Consider the following 17229-nt stretch of genomic DNA (forward strand, 5'->3'; position numbering starts at 1 on the left):
CCCCTTTCTCACATGGCCCCATTCTTAAATGTCCAGGACGCTGGAATGAATAGGCAGCAAACTAATGGCAATGTGAAGGTACTAAGCATAAGTTCCCTGACCCAGAACAAGAGACACAAAGCTATGAGAACATCAAAGCCATACAGCACGTAGTTGTGATGCGTTACAGTCCTGCCCCTGCATATGGCATAGCCCCAGTAGCATTCCTCCGGCCACACTCGGGGACTGCCAGCGGAGATGGACCATCTGCAGGACAGTGACAGCCTCTGCGCACCAGAAGTCTCCATTCCTTCTGCAGGCAGAACAGCCCACAGCAGGGAAAGGCAGCCGCTGCCTAGCAGCAAGCAGGCTCGAGTAAGGGCACACATGCTGTAGCACTCTAAAAATGAGGCAGCAGCTTATAACGCAACGCTAAGCAGATGAGTCGGAAAGCCTGTAATGCAATGGGAAGAAACATCCCCCCCAGCCCGAGCCCTGCTGCGGGTGGCACTTGGCAGTCCTCCTCTCTGCTGTGCCCCAAGCTGCCTGCCGCTCCCATGCACCACCCGGCATCACCCAGTGCATGTCTACATGCTGTGCCAGGCATGAGGTAATTGATTGGCAGCTGACCATGAGCTCGGACTAATGTTCAAAATAAGCAATAACCTCCCTGAGGTGTTTCATAAGTCTCCTGATGAACTGGCCCATTTCATGAAGCGGAGGGGAGGTGGGGTCTTGCGTGACTGTGGGTGATCTCGCACGTACTCACGCTTGCCAGCTGCTCCTAAGAGATGGTGGCATGCCTAATGAGGGCCAAACTGAAAGAGAGCTAAACAGGGCAGGGGGTACAGGATACACAGGGAAAAAACAGCTTAGTTTGGGTTGGAGGAAAGATGTGCTGCATGCCAGCAGTAATATAAGAGGGGATGAACCTCTGACCTGGCAATGGTTTACTGGTGAGGGCAAGCAGATACACCAGGACCTCCTGTGACATCCCATGATGCTGCAAAGCAGCATCAGACAAGCACCAACCCCGTAAGCTCCCTGCACTATTGCAAACCCACTTAAGCTTATGTGTCGAGAAAGCAAGCGCAGCAGGCAAGAAGCAAGGAAGACTCCCATTTCTATCACAAGCCAGCCTCTCTGAGGTGGCACCTTGGCCTGGCACTGAATCTGCACCACAAAAGGTAGGGGAGAAAGCTGGATCACAGTAACACCCAAGTGCTGCGCAACCCCCTGGGCTATCAGCAAGTGTGCTCTAAACGCTATATTAGCACAACAAGTCCCTGATGCACCATATGATAACTAACAAGGGCCTTGGGCCACAGCAGGTGCCAAAGTAACAGGGCGAGGTGAACTTTGCTCAGAGCACCCACAGAAGCAATTCAGCGGTAGCACCTAGCCACTGATCAGAAAGAGGAGACAACTGAACACTCAGAAACTCAGCCTGGCCCTGTAACGCGTATCCATTGCTTCCACTAGTTTGCAGCGATTACTTCAGCAGCACAAGCTTCCTAGAAACCCTGGCCACTGCAGAGCTAAGGATGGGATAGAGCAACAAAGGGAGAGCTGCAGGAGTATTTTAATTGAGCAGGCAGAGGAAGAAAGCAGAAGTCAGTGGCAGACACCTGCTACAAAGCGGGAAGTTAATTCTGGGCCCACAATTAACCCAAGACACCAGGATGGAGACAAGTCAGCACGAACCAACACAAACAGCTGAAGGAATTCACTTTCCCACAAGAGAGCTTCTAAGGATGCTCTAAAGGGAGGGCTGCAATAGCATGTAGTGCTTGCACCCAGCTTTACTGGGGGTGGCAAAGCACTGAACCCCCACTCCACTGACAGGGGAATAGAACAAGGGGCTTGAAGCAAAAGAAAGGTGGAAGCAAACATCTCCTCTGCTGTACGCGAGACCCTCCAGCTGCAGAGCTGCACCCCAAGGCAGGGCAGAGAGGCAGCAGAGCCCCCACAAACTCCGCCACATGCTCCTGCCCCAAGCTCAGCCTGACCTCTGATCACTGCAGGGCTTGGCTGTGCAGGCAGCATGGGGGCAGGCATGGTGGAGATGGGCACTTGGGGCTTGTAGCAGCATGCTGAGCCACACGCGGTAGTCTCTGGCCAACACAGAGCCTGTGTTGCAGGGCAGCAAGGCTCTGGGTCCCTGGCAGAGTAAGAACCAGGCGGCAGCTGGAAATGAAGCGACTCCTGCCTGGGCTGATACAATCGCAGGACAGGCAGGCTCCCTTCACACACGCACACCCAAGGCGGAAAAGCAGGAGGACATGACAGTGGTGAGATACAAGTTATAACGTAAAACCAGGTCTACCCTGGAGGGATGTGGATGGAGTGGAGGACAGGCACAGCTCACCATGTTCATTCCTTATTTATACATGAGAACCAAGTGCATTTCCGTGACCCCTGGGGGAAAGGAATGGGGTAGAGCTTCCCGGGCCAGCTCCTGAGCCCGTCAGAGAGCCTCCTGGCTTGAGGTGAGAAACTCTTCTGCTCTCTTGTGGGCCTCCAGGGCTTTTATAGTGTAGACGTCCTGAGGAAGCTCAGATTTCCGGCGCAGCAAAACTTTCTCCTTCTTAATGTCCTTCAGCATCTACAGACAAACCAAGAGAGTCAGGGATCAGCAGCAAACCCCTTCACCCCTCCAGCCTCCCCATTCTCTGAATCCAACCACTCTAGGATATGCTGGGTGACACCGCAGCATACTGCAGAACAGGCTGAGAGCCAAACACAGATCAAAAGGACACAGAAAAGTCCCACTTGCACTTTTTCCAGAGTGGGAAGGTTAGACTAACTCCACTCTTCAGACTACAGGTTGATCTCTAAAGATCAGGAATGCAAGCAGGGACATGTACCCTTCAGAACACTTGGAAAGAGCCAGGTCTGGCTGCTGGACCCTGGACTGACTATGCTGATGTCCTGGCTGGTCTGAGAGTAATCGTAGAAGGACCCTAGCCACCTACGCACCTGCACAGCCTCTGTCTCCACTGTTTTCTTCAGTAGCTGTATATCCTCCGCAGTTGGGGTCTCCGTTTCCATACAGCAGACAGGAGGCAATGGTGGAGGTGCGTAATACATTGGGTACTGCAGACAACACAGACAGCTGGGGAGTCAGCATGTCATCCAACACCAAGCCTTCTTCCCCAGCACCCGAACACAGCATGGCACATTTCTTCCAGCTGCCCCTTCTGGCACCCACAAAGGTAGCAGTAGGTACCTTTAGTAGGTAGACGGGAAAGGAGCATCTTCTCTTACCCATTCCTACCTGTGCCCTCTGAGCCACAGCACACTGCTTGTGCAGCCACGGCTGAGAGGAGTCCATAAACATGTACATGCTCTCTAAAAGGCACTACTTAGTGCTACAGAGGGCCAGGCTGGTAAAAAACTGCCAGCATCCCCAAGACACTGGGTTTTGGGAGGGACAGACCACTGTTGCAGCTGTGCGCACAGGACCGAGACCAGGTGCTAGAGCCTGCTCTCATGAGCTAAGGAAGCAGGTCAAGACCACCGGCATATTCTTGTCTTCGTCCTAGGTCCTGCTGTTACCCACCTGGGGGTTCAGCCGGGCCAGTTCCTCTATTTTCTGCCACATTTCTTCTCGTTCCTTCATCCTGAACCTTCCCCTGCAGAGAGAGAGAGCGCAAGTGTGAACTCCTGGGGAATGTGCAGCTTTTGCTCAAAGGAAGACAAAAGCAAGAGACAGCAGAAAAGCACAGGCAAGGGGAAGAGCTGCACTGTCCTTCAGAGACCCCTAATTCTATCTACAGGTGAGACATGGCAAGAAGAGGGGACACACTGCAGCTAGCAGGAGGTAGGCAGGCACGCTCCTTGCTCACCTCAGAACACAGGGTGGCAGCAGTGGGCTGCACAGGCACTTTTTCCATGGCTTTGTGCTGCAGGAGCGGACCAGGGTGACTGGTTTCTGGAGTAAAGCAATGACACCAGTTTGGATGTCAAACACACATTTTCCTGGTGCCCCATAGATACAGAGGGACAAACTGCCACTTCCAGTAGAGCTGGGGCTCAACTGCCCACAGTTCCCTCCCTCTCTGCCCATAACACACCAGAGAGCTGCCCAAACCCCCAGACACAGCTCTTTACCTTGGCATAGACCTTCAGTGACTGTTCAACTGGGCCACCTGTAAATCCCAGGGCAGTGAATGTTCCCTACAGAGGTGAGCATCTACCACTCCTTGTTATTTTCTTCTACACTTTAAACATCTACACTAAATGATCCGGGGGCTAGAGCACCTCTCCTATGAGGACAGGCTGAGGGAGTTGGGCTTGTTCAGCCTGGAGAAGAGAAGGCTGCGGGGAGACCTGATTGCGGCCTTTGAGTACCTAAAGGGGGCCTATAGGAAAGATGGGGAAAATCTTTTTAGTAGGGCCAGCTGTGACAGGACAAGGGGTAATGGTTTTAAACTAAACCAGGGTAGGTTTAGACTAGATATAAGGAAGAAGTTCTTTACAATGAGGGTGGTGAAACACTGGAACAGGTTGCCCAGAGAGGTGGTGGAGGCCCCATCCCTGGAAACTTTCAAGACCAGGTTGGACGGGGCTCTGAGCAGCCTGATCTAGTTAGCGGTGTCCCTGCTCCTGCAGGGGGGTTGGACTAGATGACCTCTAGGGGTCCCTTCCAACCCAAAACATTCTATGATTCTATGATTCTATGATCTCTGCTTTATTTCTGATTTTAACTGTCTGGCTTTCATCCCAGCTCTAGTGCCCTATCTATCCATGCTAAGGAAGTTCTTACACTCTGTAACCACCTCACACTCTTGAAATACATGTAAGAAAGGAGCCTAAAAATGAGAATGAAGCTGCCAAGCATTCAGGCAGTAGACTACTCCATCAGAGAACATAGGGTGAAAAAAACCTAAACAAACCCAAACCCCAAATGAATAACCCACACCTCATTTTCTGATAGAGCTCTGGAGATCTCTGCATCGGACTGTGACCAGGAGTTAGCACTGATTTTCCCTAGCTCTTTCCTGCCTCATCCCCAATTTCTCCAGAATCCTTTTTAATGTCTGGTAAACAGAAATATACATATTACTCCAATCTTGCCACTGGAAATGTAGACTGATGTATCTGTCCACAAAGGCCCTCACATCATGAAGGCCACTGCCCCTCCAAAGCAATGTCTACTGCCATGCCATGTAAGGGTGTAACAAAGCTCATTTTGTTTGGCTGGATGACATCATGCTACTGGTCTGATACACAGCGAGCCAAGGGCACTCATCCGGTCACTCAGCTCCATGCATCTCTAGCACCAGTTCTTTCCTTTCAGATCACCAAAGCAGTCCGAATAGCATTGGGGGAGCTCTCTGTTCCCCATCACACTTCAAAATCCACTCGTTTACCCACCATGTGCTCAGCTGATATTGCAAAAGACCACCTTGCAAAGAGATTACCTGCTCTAAGAGTGCTTCTAAAAATCTGAAAGCTTTACACCTGTGATCACTCTTTTCAACCAAACAAGTATTTCCAAAGAATGAAATAAAGTTTCATCTTTATTCTGATATCGCTGTGACTTAATCATAGTATTACAGCTGTCCAACATCCCTCTACAGGGGAAACTTCCTCACAACCTCATCAATCAGCCTGGCTTTACCGCTTACACTAGCACATTTCCACTGCAGTTTATCTGAAAGGGTCAGTCATCCTCATGAGTCTTTGGAGAATCCTACCTTTCTAAACAGCAATGCCCCACAGGACAGCGCTGGGTCTATGGGAGCAGCACCCCCAGCCCTGCTTTCTAGGTGATGCACACCTCATCAGCTCCCTTTGTACTCCCCCATTACTAGTAGTGTGAGAAAGCCACTGGTGGGACATTTGGAAAAGAAGAGCTATATTGGGAGGTATCTTCTCCTTCCTGCTGCTGGGGCCTACACTGAAGGAAGCAAGGTAGCTGCTACCAGAGAGGTGTCAGGGTTGCCCCATGGCATGCCAACACCACACTTCTTGAAAGGCAGTGTTCAAAGGCCCTCACACTTTTGCAGAAGGGCACATTCAGGACAAGACACTTTCTATCTGCCTCGACCTCCCCACTGTTTTTGAAGGGTTCATGATAATTCAAACAGCTTCAAGATGTCTGGGGAGATTAGGAAGATGCAGTCAGTCCATCTGTACTGAACAGTAGATAGCCTCCCCACACATTCCAGGGAGAGTCTGTACCTCCATGACCAGCCTTGGCTGCAGCCGCGCAGCCAGGGCTGCAGTGGTGACAGGCCTGAGCTGGCATGTCACTTGTAGGCATGGTAACTAATTAAAAACATGGCTAAGCCTTTGCTGAGTAGGCCTCTCCGCATCTGGTTGCAGCCTAACTGTACCTACAAGCTCCCTCTCAGCTGATTCACATCTACTGGCTTTGTTCACACATGCAGTCCTTCCCACAGGTGCTATTTTCTAGTTCATAGTACAAGGTCTCTAGCAGCTCATTGGGAAAACACTTCATAGGTGTCTCTTCCTTTTTCTGTCTATGCTAAAGAAGGCTCGGTGTTTCAAACTCATCAGTCTCACTGAATAAGGCCAAGGTCCTGTGGAAAAAGCAAGGCATCGCACAGTTCAAGGTCAATGCTGTATCCATCCAGCATTCCCACAAGCAGCCTTCGGCACACTGCTTTACTCCAGAGGCACTCAACGTCACAGCCTCGCAGGTTTTTATTAGGCAAAAAAGTACTATTTCTACTTGGTTTAAGTCTCCATGTCTGAAAAGAAAGCTGCAGTTGACTGCAATGCTGCATTACTGTCCACCAACAGGCATGGCCTGCAGCCAGCTCTGCCAGGGAGGCAGGAGAAATGAGCTGCAGACACAGCATGTCGTCTCCACTGGAAGGGAGGCAATGGGACCTGCTGCTCCCCAGAACAGGTTGTAGCACTCTGAGGAAAGAAGAGCAGGTAGGGGAAGTGCAGGAACTGCACACAAACCCCAAGGCAGACTCTTCAGCTACAAAATGCTCATTACACTGGGGAGATACCACTGAATGCTTTTTTAACTTATTCTATTACACTCCAGAACATGCAGCCACAGTGGTAAGTGCACATGGATTTGCTTTTATTTCTTGGATATTTGAGAGACATGGAGGGAAAAGATGACATTTTCACAATGGACTTAAGCAAAGAACTCGGGCATACTGCTCTAGTAAACCCAGGTTTCTAATGTGTCTTCCCCAAGTGCATGCTCTTTCCCCCACCACCGTCCTATGTCCTGTTCAGTCCCAGGCCCCTTGCCCAAACATCGATCGTCTCACTTCTCCTCTAATTTGTTCCGTTACCCATCCCATTCCTACTCTCCATTGACATTAAAAATAACACTACCCCCACCCCCACAACCCGGCTCTTCGCTGCACCTCTGCCCAAAGTTTTTACCTCCTTGCCCAGACAAGCTGCTTTTCCAACCCCCCGGAGCCTGCTGTCCGACCCCATTCCCTTCTGCCACCAATTTCCCTTTCCCAGCCTGTCTCTACAGACCTTTCACAACATTCTCTCCCAGCAATAGCATCCCTTCAGAGGGGGACCTTTTCACACTTCTCAAGCCAGGAACAGCTGCTAATGCTGTGCTAGCGACAGCAGGGAGGAGCCATCTTGTTTTCACCCAGAAAGGCATCTTTAGCTGGGTCCCTGTGGCAGGGAAATGCCACTTAGCTGAGGAATTGTATCAGGCTCACCGTAGGTAAACTCGGATTCAGCTGCTAAAAGACATTTTTATATCCCACCCACCAAGCTTTCAATTGACATTTTATCAAATTTGGTTGTCTAGGAGAGCAAAAGGTATATTCTTGATAAACACAAGGTTTTCTGAAGCATAATTAGGCAGAGAGACACTAGAGAGAAAAAAAAAAATAATCTTAACATGAGCAGAAAATAGTGCAGCTCTATCCATCCATTTCTTGGGACAGCTCTGAGCTGCTTTGTTGACCTTTTCCAGAATAATTCCTCTATCAGCCACACACCAATGCTGGGAACAGTCATCCTCAGCAGGTCAGCACGGGTAAAAGCTAAACAGGTAGAAAAAGCTCCTGATGGGAACAGCAGGTAGATCTCACAGTGAATGTGCTGTCATTGTGACTTAAAATATAAGCGCAGACAATTGTGGGCTTCACAAACACCCTAGAATGGGAAGAAAAAAAAATCTTGCTTGCTCCCAATTTAGATGTTAACAAAACCTTAATTTCTCCATATACAGGTTACCTATCCCCAAGCTACAATTCATAACTCAATTTTTTTATTTATTACTATTTCACAAAAGAACTGAATGTATCCCAGAGCTCCCCAATGCCAGCAAGGGTTAGCCCTGCTCTCCCCACTGCCACTCTTGTGGCAGGCGGGGGGCAAACATCCAAGAATGAGAAGCACTACTTTATGTCACTAAGTCAACAGACCCAGGGAAAAAACAAAGTTTCCTTCTAGCTTACTGAACTGACTCACCTCACCAAGGCAAGTCATACAAGCAACAAAACCAGCACAAGGAAGCAGAGAAAGTGGAGTTTTTTCCTCTTTACAGCATCATGGCACAGGTACTTGCTGAGCTCAGATTTTATCCCCACCATTTGCTCTTATGAAATTCCAGGTATTATTCCATCTTTATTACTGGAAAATAGAAAGCATCCTGTGGCATGAAAGATGCATTATGGCCACTGCAGCAAAGCTCTTCAGAAAAGTCTTTCTAAAGCAGCAGGATTCCACTGGCACCACTATGACATACATGACACCAAACTGGGTGGGATTGTCTATCTGCTCGAGGGGAGGAAGGCTCTGCAGAGGGACCTGGACAGGCTGGATCAATGGGCCAACGTCAACTGTATGAGGTTCAAGAAGGCCAAGTGCCGGGTCCTGCACTTCGGTCACAACAACCCCATGCAACACTACAGGCTTGGGGAAGAGTGGCTGGGAAGCTGCTTGGCAGAGAGGGATCTGGGGTTACTGGTTGACAGCTGGCTAAACATGAGCCAGCAGTGTGCCCAAGTGGCCAAGAAGGCCAATGGCATCCTGGCTTGTATAAGGAATAGTGTGGCCAGCAGGAGTAGGGAAGGGATCATGTCAGGAAAGACGTTGCATTGCTGGAACATGTCCAGAGGAGAGCCACAAAGCTGGTGAGGACAAATCTTATGAGGAGCAGCTGAGGGAACTGGGGTTGTTTAGCCTGGAGAAGAGGAGGCTGAGGGGAGACCTTATCACCCTCTACAACTACCTGAAAGGAAGCTGTAGTGAGGTGCAGTTGGTCTCTTCTCCCTGGTAACAGGTGGTAGGACGAGGGTAAATGATCTGAAGTTGTGCCAGGGCAGGTTTAGGTTAGACATTAGGGAAAATTTTTTCACTGAAAGGGTTGTAAAGCATTGGAATGGGCTGCCCAGGGAGGTGGTTGAGTCCCCATCCCTGGAGGTATTTAAAAGGTGGGTAGACAAGGTGCTTAGGGACATGGTTTAGTGGTGGGATGGCAGGGTTAGGTTAACGGTTGGACTTGATGATCTTGAAGGTCTTTTCCAACCTAACCAATTCTAGGATTCTATGAACTGGTAAAAATTTCCAAGGCAGAGCATAAGCGTTTCTGCAAAGCTGAGAATCTTCTACATCACAGTTTATTTCCTCACGACCCAGAAAACTCTGATACTCTTTTCCAAGCTACCTGCTTCAGCAGAACTGAAAGGATTTTTATCAGGGCACACATTTTATCTCTTCTCATGCCTACTCATAGTTATTGCTGAGGAATCCTACTTTTTCACAAAATGATTTGCACCACCTTTCCATTTTCACTCTGCCTACTGGCACCTACCATCTGTTACTGTACCCCAAAGAGACTCCAGGATGAGCTCAAGTTACTTGGCAAGAAGCTCTTACTCACTTCTGCTTCTCTGCCTTGTATTGCTGCGTGCAGTCATCAAAAAGCTTTTGGTTCATCTCCATGAACAGCTTCAGTGCATTATAGATCAGCCCATGGATTGTCCTGCAAAGAAATGAGGAAAGAACAAGTCATGGTGGTATCCTTCAGGTTCTCAGCCTTGAGTTAGCACCAGCAGCACAGAAAAGAGCTAACAGCAGCAGCAACTCATACACTACAGCAATGGGACAGAAGATTTTCACATAGTCCCAGCTCTTAGCGTGGGAAAAAACCCTCCACAAACACAGCAGAAACTATCACACAGGGACAAAGAGATGGAGAAGAAAGACAAGACCACCAGGACAGGTCTGCTCTACTGTGGTCAGGTTAATGAGTGCAAAAATATGTATTCACACATTTATTTCTTGTAGTTAGAAACTGGAAAGGAAGGATCTGCTCAGGGCTGTTCTCGAGGGGCCTTAACCTACTGTAGTTTTAGTGCCTCCCACAGTTCACCTCGCATATACACAATGACTTTTTTGGGCTGCCCAATATTCAGTCATGAGCTTTGTCAGTGAGCTGCCCAAAACAGACATTCAGCAGCCCTGTAGAGATGGGAGCCAGCACAAAGAACACCACAGAAGAACAGCCGACCTCATGTCAGCAATATATGCATAGGTTGCACTGCGTGTGAGCTCTCTATGGGACAAGGACTCTCCTGGGGAATAAAAACAAATATTGAAGCTGTCTCTGAAATACCTGACCCAGAGGCAAAAGATGAGAGACTCAGCAGATTGAGCTCTGTGCCTTGCTAGCTCTACAGATGGAATAAGGAAGAGAGCTACAGCCCTACTGGAGGATGGCTGACAAAGTGTTGGAGTAGATGAGCTATGGGAAGGAAGAGGAGAATCTGAGGTACTCAAACATGCCCTGAGAAGACATGGTTAGTGCTAAAACAAAGACAAGGAGAAATAAGAGGAAAACACCTTCAGGAGTTCTTCTGCCATACCACTGGGAAGGAGACAAGAAGAAAAGGCAGAATCATGAATCTTGACTCGTGCAAGAAGGAAACAGAACTGGTGAAGGGTTTCAGAAAAGAACATAAAGTCCTTTTCTGAACTCTGATCAGGAGGGCCAGTAACACTGAGTGAAAGTGTTTCTGTCCGCATCTGTCTGCATGCACACTTGCATATATGTACACATAATAAGTATGTGTGTGTGTATGCATGCACGTATGTGCCCATCTGCCTGTGCCTGTTGGTACATGTCTGCATATCTGGGTGTTTGTGTGCGCACATGTCTGCGTGTCTGTGTCTACCCCAGTCTTCAGACCACCCTTGACTGGTGGCTCAAGTTTGCGCTTCCTGATACAATGAAGAGAAGGAAGCAGTCAAACAGCAAACCAGTGGGGAGTTCTCTGCCAACAAGTTCCACCTCACAACCCTGCAACCCTGCCTTCACTACCACATTATACTCCTAAGCCCTGGACTCACCCACCTTCCCTAGACTTAATTATTTTGCTTTTTTCCACCCTGTAGAATGGGGAAGATGACTTTTTTTTTTCTTCTTGTGGTTTTTGCTGGAAGATTTTAGCATCTTGGCTGTGGACTGAGTATTTTTAGCTAAATCATTAAAAGGAAGCAAGTTTTACAACTTGAATTAACCAGGTAAGGAATCAACTGAAGAAACAGTCAGAAGAAAGGAAGTTGATGGGAGAACCATAAAACAGACTAGGATCAAGGAATCGGACACAGAGGGCAATAATTTGACATGGGACATCTGCCCAGTTAGTTTTGCTTTCTCCATTCTTCCTGTACTCAAGGAGTCAGGCACTTCATTAGCCAAGGTCATGGAGAGCGTATGGGTGATCATTAGTTAACAAGCAGCCAGAAGCTAGCTGGAAAACCTACTGCACACCTCCAAGAGACCGTCAGCATTAGTGATATGCAGGTATCAAACTCTGGGTGGGCTCAATGGCCCCAGAGCGGTTCACTGCAGGTGCCTGACCCCTTGCAGAAGCAGGCCACTGTGGTCTGCTGTGGCACTTTTCCATGCTGATACTACTAACAACTCCTCTGGCTCAGCACCTGGTGTCACCGAGCGCCATACATCATTGCACTGTAGCAGCATGCCCCAAGATCGCTTGTAGGTCAAGCAATCCTGCATGCACAGCAAGTGCCAGAGCATGCAGAAAGACCTACTTGTTCCAGTGACTCTTGGAGTTCTTGTAGAGCGCTGGAAACATGATCGGGAGAATTTTGGCTGCATTATCGCTGATCAGGCTCATGATATATTCGTTGTTCCAATAGTACAGCGCTCGCTCTGCCACCTGCAGTGGGAGAGAAAGCCATCCTTGGAGAGGCTCCTTCCAGTAACACCTGTGGTGCACAGGGAAACTGTGCAGTGCTGAGACCAGAGCTTGCCACCACCCAGCAGAGGAGCAAATGCTTCCCCACAGTACAGGCAGCAGGGCTGACCTTCGCCAACCTCTACAAGGCCATTCATCCCTGCTGCCCAGCCTTCTTTCCCTTAGCCTCTGCCAGGCACTTCTCACTTTCCTGGGGAAAACCTCATGTTCTTGACTAGGCAAGCCTACTGTCCATACACTCATGACTCCAACACCCTTTACATAAAACTTGAGGACACTAATGCCATCCACTACAGGTCCCATCTCAGACTAGCTCCAAGCCTTCTTCGTTTCCTCAGACTGTCCTCTGTAAAGCCCCATTCCTCCCTGGCCTGCCCCACAACAGTCTCTCTGAGATTTGGAACATGCTTCAGTCACCAGGCCCACAATTCATCCTCCTGATTTAGTAAGGGTGAAAACATGGAAAATCTTGGGGCAGCCATCCTGCTCTAACAAGACAAACAATTCTAACAAGTTTCCCCATAGTGACAGATTCAATCACAATTCTTCATATTTAACCACAAATCCGGGCAATATGGATCACCAGGCTAATTTCTGCATTTAGCACTAGCTTGAGAATGGCTTAAAAACCTAAGAGAGACATCCAGTCTCAGTTTTATATGTCAGGTGATGGAGAACTCACTATATCCCCTTAATGTATTGTTCCACATGAGTAAACGAAGTGAAACTCACCTCATGTTCACTTACCTAGGTCTGGTTTCCAGCTATTAGATCTTGTTAAGCCTTTGTCTGCTAGATTAACACACAATCTACTCAGAGAAAACTCTCCCCACCAAGGTGTTCAGACTTACCAAGAACTCAATTCCTATTTTTGCTCTCAGACAAGCTGCAGACACAGAGACTGTTCAGCCTGACTTGTTTGGGACACCTTAGGCTGTAAAGTGTTTGCACGTTCTCCAGGTTTTTCAGTCTTGTTTTTCAAAGAGTTGGCAGCAGATGAGGGCTGCTGTCAAATACAGGATGCCTCTCCTCCAGCCTTTACCCTACTTTATTCAAGCTCCTTAGTTCCCTAGGGTAGCTCCTTCCACACCCAAAGGTCATGTTAGTCCTTTGGTTCCCATCACCGCACCAGTAATCCATGTCCATCTGGTTTCGATCAGGCTCCCCCAGTCCTTTCTAGGAAACTGTGATCTTTTACATACACATGTGACCTAGACAGTCCTCATTTTTGGCTTGTAAACACATGACTTTGTACCTCTCTACCAGAAGACAGACTGAAGCCAGTCTGCCTCACTGTGCAGTCACACTCATTCTGGGGAAGGGCTACGTCACTATTTAACACACTACCTGTACCTAGGTCAGACACTTGTTTCACCAGCAAGCTACCTTCTTCCTGGACACTATTCATGGCAACCCAAACCAGTGAGCCAAGAACACCTGCTAGGAGCTACTAGCAGGTCCTACCACCCTAGACATTTTAAACCTTAAGACTACCAGCCACAGAGATTGCTTTAGCCTGGTACTGCAGCCAGCTTCCCTTCAAAGGGAACAAGGAAGAAGCAGACTCTAGCACTTTTTCGGTATACCTCACTCTTAACCACCTACACCAGAATAATACAAAGCACCTTCTCTGCACAGCCTCTTTTGTTGGCCTCCCTCCAATACTGCAGCCAGCTTGGTTTAACTGCAACAGGGTGACACTGGACGGATCTCCTCTGTGTTTGCTAGCCAAAACAGGAGGTGGCAGAGTACCTCTGCTCCAGCTCCAGCCTGTGGCAATACATGGTGCTGAATAGCACAGTGCAACAGGAGGGGCTCCACTGATCAGCTTTGTTTTCTCTTTAGATGATCTTGCTCTGTGGTTTTGGTGAGGATTCTCACCGCCTTCTACCACATGTCACTCCAATGCTCACCCCGGTCACACCTCCATGTGCCACTGATCCACAAAGACAAGCCCAAAAGCTGTGGTGTCACCCTCACATGCCAAGTGGATTACAAGTCAGTGTCCTATCCCCTCCCTGAGCTGCAACCCACCTGGAAGTGTGGGCTGGAGACACACTTGGCCAATTGCCTGAACAAGGGCTCCATAACTTTCACAAACTCAGATGGCTCAATCACGTCCAGGATCTCCTCCAGCTCATTTAAAAACATCACCTCCTTGGGACTGTGAGTTTTCGGCCAGAACTTCAGCAAGCCCACAATCACCTGAGTGGGGAGGGTACAGAGACAGTGTTAGAGTCTGAAAGTTAACACCAGCTGTGAAATAAATTTTTAAGGGTCTGGTCACAACAGCAGAGGGGAGAAAGTAACAGAAGGGACTTTCTCAGAAAGTCAGGCTGGATTACTGGGGAAGAAAGAAGAGAAAAGCCCAAACTCTGCCAGGTTACATACAAGAGAGAAGCACTGCCCAGGCTGCTACGATTCTGTACTACAAGCACAAAGCTTTAGAACCACTTTTTTTCCCAAACACAGCTTAACATGGAAGGCTCAAACCAGAGTGGGCAGTGGCTGGCAGATGGTGCAGAGCAACCATGGAACATCAACTAATAAAACTGGAAATGCTGTGGAGAAGGTCACTGAGGAATTATTCAATACATTGCAGAGCTTGAACACTGGGGAGCACCCAATAAATAATGCAATGGACAGATTTGGGATACGGAAAAAGAAGTACCATTTCACACAAAAGTAACTGGATTACACAGCTCATTTTTGCAAGATTTTGTGGAAACTCAAAGTCCAAACAGACTGTGGGAAGGGAGGAGACAAGTTTATGGCAATTACACCTAGTGGTGATAATTAAATATGACAATGCAGATGCAACTTTTGTCTGAGTAAACTATTGCTTACAAGATACTGGAAGAATACACTAGGGGAAGGGCTACATCCCACTCAATTTTATTTATTTATTTTTAATATTGCTTCCTTCCCTATCCATCTGCTTCTAGACGTGGTCTAAGGCAGGATCAGAGATCCTGCAGACCTTCACTCTGTTGAAGCCATCAGTACAGCATTTACAGAAATGCTAACTCTGTGGACACTAGATTCACACACAACTGGTGGTAGGAGTTGCTCTTTCAAACTGTGTACTTCAGCAACCTGATCCTGAACCCAGCACTCGAGAAGTTCACAGCAGTGGAGGGACTGTAGTGGGCAATGCAACAGCAAGATTAGAAACATCTGAGCATTATGCTTCCACCAACTCAAGGCTTGAGAAGCCAACAGTTTGGTATCCTCAGTGTTTGTCATTACCCAGGTCTGCCATTCAGGCAAGACTTCGCTTCAGTGACTCAGACGTAATTTCTCCTACAGCTAAGGTGGTGCGAGGTGTGTCAAATCTGTCTTTGCTATTACTGAGCACATCTGAGGCCTTGCTCACCTGGCAGTCATTCAGACTACTGTTAATACAAGAGCTACCATGTCAAGCCTTGCTGAGCAAGCTTCTGGGAGGCCCACTCTAAGCAAGTGAGGACCTAGTGAGTGACCTGGCCTCCTTCCAGCACAGGTGGCAACATCTCCTAGTGCATTCAGAACCTTGCTGATGCACAAGCCCTGTAATTCTTCAAGACTTCAATAACCCCAGTCATCTCAGGAGTCTATTCAAAACCTTCACAAACAGGATGCTTCAACAGGACACAACCTGTGGCAATACAGCCTTGGTATGTCTGGCTGAGACCCAATACAGCATTCACTGAAGGTAATGAAATTGGGTCATCCCACTGCTTTCCACAAGCACCAAACCAGACTTGGGAGTCTAATCCAGGGGCCACTAACCCATTACCCAGGAAGTAGTGATGAGCTATAGAGCTTTACTACTTGAATAAGCTGCAAAATGAATCCTGGAAATATTGACAGATTTCTATTTTTCTCTTCTTCCTCACTCTACAGTAAGTGCTTTGGCAGGAGGCTGTTGGGCTGGATGTCAGCCACAGGAAGTACTCAGCATGATCAGGAAGCTACTTTACACAGTTTGTTTCAGAGCAGGCTTTTGGGAACACAGGAAATGGAGGACCCACATTTAAAGGAAAAGCTAGGAGGCCCGCTTCAGCACTGCTGGTGTCAGAGCCAAGGAGCCAGAAAGCTGACAACAGCTGACCACCTTCTACTGAGCACAGTCAGGCTCACAAAAACACACATATTTCAGCCAGAGAACAGAACGACCTCAGCTAGCGTTACTCATTAAAATGCTCACACTTTCTGGTGCTCCCTGTTACAGTGACACAAGCACGCGTTCTTTGGCCATCTGCTGTTTTGAGGCTGTGAAGCTCAGCTCTGTAGAAGACATTTCCTGGCCTGCAGTGGGTGGTGGAACACTTGTCTCCTGCATGCACCCTCTGCCAAGCCAGCATATAGCCTGGTTAACACTGCAGGTCTGCGCGGCCAATAACTGAATTATGTGAAGTCCCCATCTACACTTCTCACACATTTTAGAACCTGCTGTTTCCCAGCACTATATCCTGAAGTCAAATGCATCTACAATGTGACTTAACACTATGGACGTAGCAAACTGATGCTAGAGCAGGAAGGAGAATACTTTCATCAAGGAACAGTGCCTCACCTAAGTAGACCTTTCTGTCCTGGGTTCCTAACATCCCCACAGTTCTTCAGCCAACTCTGACAGTCTGTAGTGAACTCTTACTATTTCAGGGCCCCCACGAGCTTGTGCTGGTTCCATCAGATATCAGATGGCCATGTGTTTTGTCTCTGCAGCATCTGTCACTAGCTGAAAACTCTGCCCTGAAAAGACAGCTTGGTACAGTGTTCCTTCCGCTACACCAAGATCTGAAGCACAAAGGAAGACTATAGCTCACCTTCCTGAAGCTTTCAGGAGAGAATGCTAAAGGCTTGCATGTGAGCAGCACAGCCCCTTCTGCCCACAGGGTACCAGGCAAACCCAGTAAACAATCCAGTTGACTCCCATCCTCTTTAGCCTTTTTTCACCCTTGCTGTATTCTAAGGAACATGTGAAGTTTTTGGGGACTTGACTGACACACAGAGGTTAAGCAACGTTACTCACTGGTTCTGTCAAGCTGCTGTCTTTCTCCAAGAACTG

General features: G+C 48.3%; 1 protein-coding gene across 1 annotated transcript in view; it reads right to left on the reverse strand.

Moving 5' to 3' along the window:
• Positions 1 to 6: 6 nt before the first annotated feature.
• Positions 7 to 17229, reverse strand: part of PPP2R5D (protein phosphatase 2 regulatory subunit B'delta) — a 22863-nt gene continuing 5640 nt past the window's right edge. The window contains exons 8-14 of the mRNA XM_035897058.1: positions 17190 to 17227; positions 14214 to 14380; positions 12013 to 12140; positions 9836 to 9937; positions 3542 to 3614; positions 2959 to 3075; positions 7 to 2584 (exon numbers count right to left, since the gene is read on the reverse strand). Of these exons, the coding sequence (XP_035752951.1) occupies positions 2447 to 2584; positions 2959 to 3075; positions 3542 to 3614; positions 9836 to 9937; positions 12013 to 12140; positions 14214 to 14380; positions 17190 to 17227 (763 nt within the window). The 3' untranslated portion in view covers positions 7 to 2446. The remainder of the gene's footprint in view (positions 2585 to 2958; positions 3076 to 3541; positions 3615 to 9835; positions 9938 to 12012; positions 12141 to 14213; positions 14381 to 17189; positions 17228 to 17229) is intronic.

The sequence above is a fragment of the Egretta garzetta genome, unplaced genomic scaffold (assembly GCF_000687185.1).
Source record: "Egretta garzetta isolate BGI_Z169 unplaced genomic scaffold, ASM68718v1 scaffold17, whole genome shotgun sequence".
Classification (NCBI taxonomy): Eukaryota; Metazoa; Chordata; class Aves; order Pelecaniformes; family Ardeidae; genus Egretta; species Egretta garzetta.